Raw genomic sequence first — 1,552 nt, 5'->3', positions numbered from 1 at the left:
TTGATGAGACACACCTAAGATCTATTGTTACCTGTAGTCCACAGGGTTTTTAGTAAATAAGCATAGAATATTAGAAATAACTCTAACCATGTCTTAGCAGCTTAGGGTTGTTGGGAACATATCTTGGTTGTACTAGGGTTGGTACTCCTCATATTCATCAGGCCAGAGCAAGAATGAGAAAAGGTAGAAGAAGAAGAGGAGTTAAATGGTGATGGAGTTTTCCCTTCTCTCAGCCAAGTTCTCTTCCCTTTCCCAGCAGCCTCCTTAGCGCCCCCTTTACCTCCTTGTTTCTTAGAGTGTAGATGAGAGGATTCACCATTGGCGTGACCACAGAGTAGAAGAGGGAAATGAATTTGCCCTGGTCTTGGTTGCTGGTCTTAGCTGGAAGGAGATACCCATAGATAGCTGAGCCATAGAAGAGGAATACCACCACCAGATGGGAGAGGCATGTATTAAAGGCCTTTCTCTGTCCCTCAGCTGAGCGGATCTTCAGCACCGCTTGAGCTATGTAGCAGTAGGAGATCAGGATGATGCTTAGTGGGACAGCAGTGAAGAAGGTGCAGACACCGTTGAGCACAGCTTCATTGAGACTCGTGTCTCCGCAGGCCAGTTTGATCATGGCAGGCACCTCACACAGGAAGTTGTCCACCCTCCGGTGTCCACATAATGGGACCTGCAGAGTGAACGTTGACTGGATCACAGAGTTGCTCAAGCCACCCAACCATGCAATGGCAGCCAGCAGCCAGCAAAGCCGAGGGTTCATAATGGTGGTGTAATGCAGGGGCCGGCAAACTGCCACATAGCGGTCAAATGCCATCACCACAAGCAGGATGCACTCAGTGGCCCCTAGCCAGAGGAAAACATAGAGCTGGGTCACACAGCCACCATAGCTTATGGTCTTATCTGGTCCCCATAAGTTAATCAGCATTTGGGGGACTGAGCTAGTTGTAAAAGCAAGGTCCAGGGAGGAGAGGTTGCTGAGGAAGAAGTACATGGGGGTGTGGAGTCGGGCATCCAGGCAGGAAAGCAGGATAATAGTTGAGTTCCCAACCAAGGTCAGCAAGTAAGAGAAGAGAATGACTATGAAAAAGATTATCTCCAGCTGGGGATGGTCAGATACACCCATCAGAATGAAGCCCTCCAAGAAGCTGTTGTTGGCCCCTGCCATTTTGGTTGCTCAGTCACTCAAGGAATCTGTCCAGGGAAAACCACTGAGAGAAAAGCAAGTGAAAAAACAAATTAGATAAGGCTGCTCTGCATCACAGAGGGTCTAATAGTTTTATGGGCATCATATGTAAGTGCCAATTTAATTTTTGTGACTGCAAATGTTCATTGCAATCCCCAACCACTGTCAGTCCCACATGAATGGAAACTTTATTCCATCCAAATGCCAAACATGAGTTATTACTACAATGAGAGAAGGCCTTATGAAGAACAAAAAGATTAGGGATCTTCAGTTCAGCACAGTGGTTACAAAAGGGTAGAGGGAGTTGACCATTAGAATTACATGTAGAAATTCTTAAAATACACATTTCCCCCTCCAAGGTTTTGA

General features: G+C 46.5%; 1 protein-coding gene across 1 annotated transcript; it reads right to left on the bottom strand.

Annotated features, from left to right (window-relative positions):
- Window positions 1-229: 229 nt before the first annotated feature.
- OR2C1 (olfactory receptor family 2 subfamily C member 1) lies at window positions 230-1,168 on the bottom strand. The gene has a single exon (XM_088017319.1). It carries the CDS (start codon window positions 1,166-1,168, stop codon window positions 230-232), a length of 939 nt encoding a protein of 312 aa, XP_087873445.1.
- Window positions 1,169-1,552: the final 384 nt, after the last annotated feature.

Source organism: Eumetopias jubatus, unplaced genomic scaffold (assembly GCF_037043125.1).
Source record: "Eumetopias jubatus isolate StellerSeaLion01/CBP00866 unplaced genomic scaffold, mEumJub1_p1.0 scaffold_12, whole genome shotgun sequence".
Classification (NCBI taxonomy): Eukaryota; Metazoa; Chordata; class Mammalia; order Carnivora; family Otariidae; genus Eumetopias; species Eumetopias jubatus.
The sequence above is the reverse complement of the archived record's forward strand: the minus strand, read 5'-3'. Positions and strand labels throughout refer to the sequence as shown.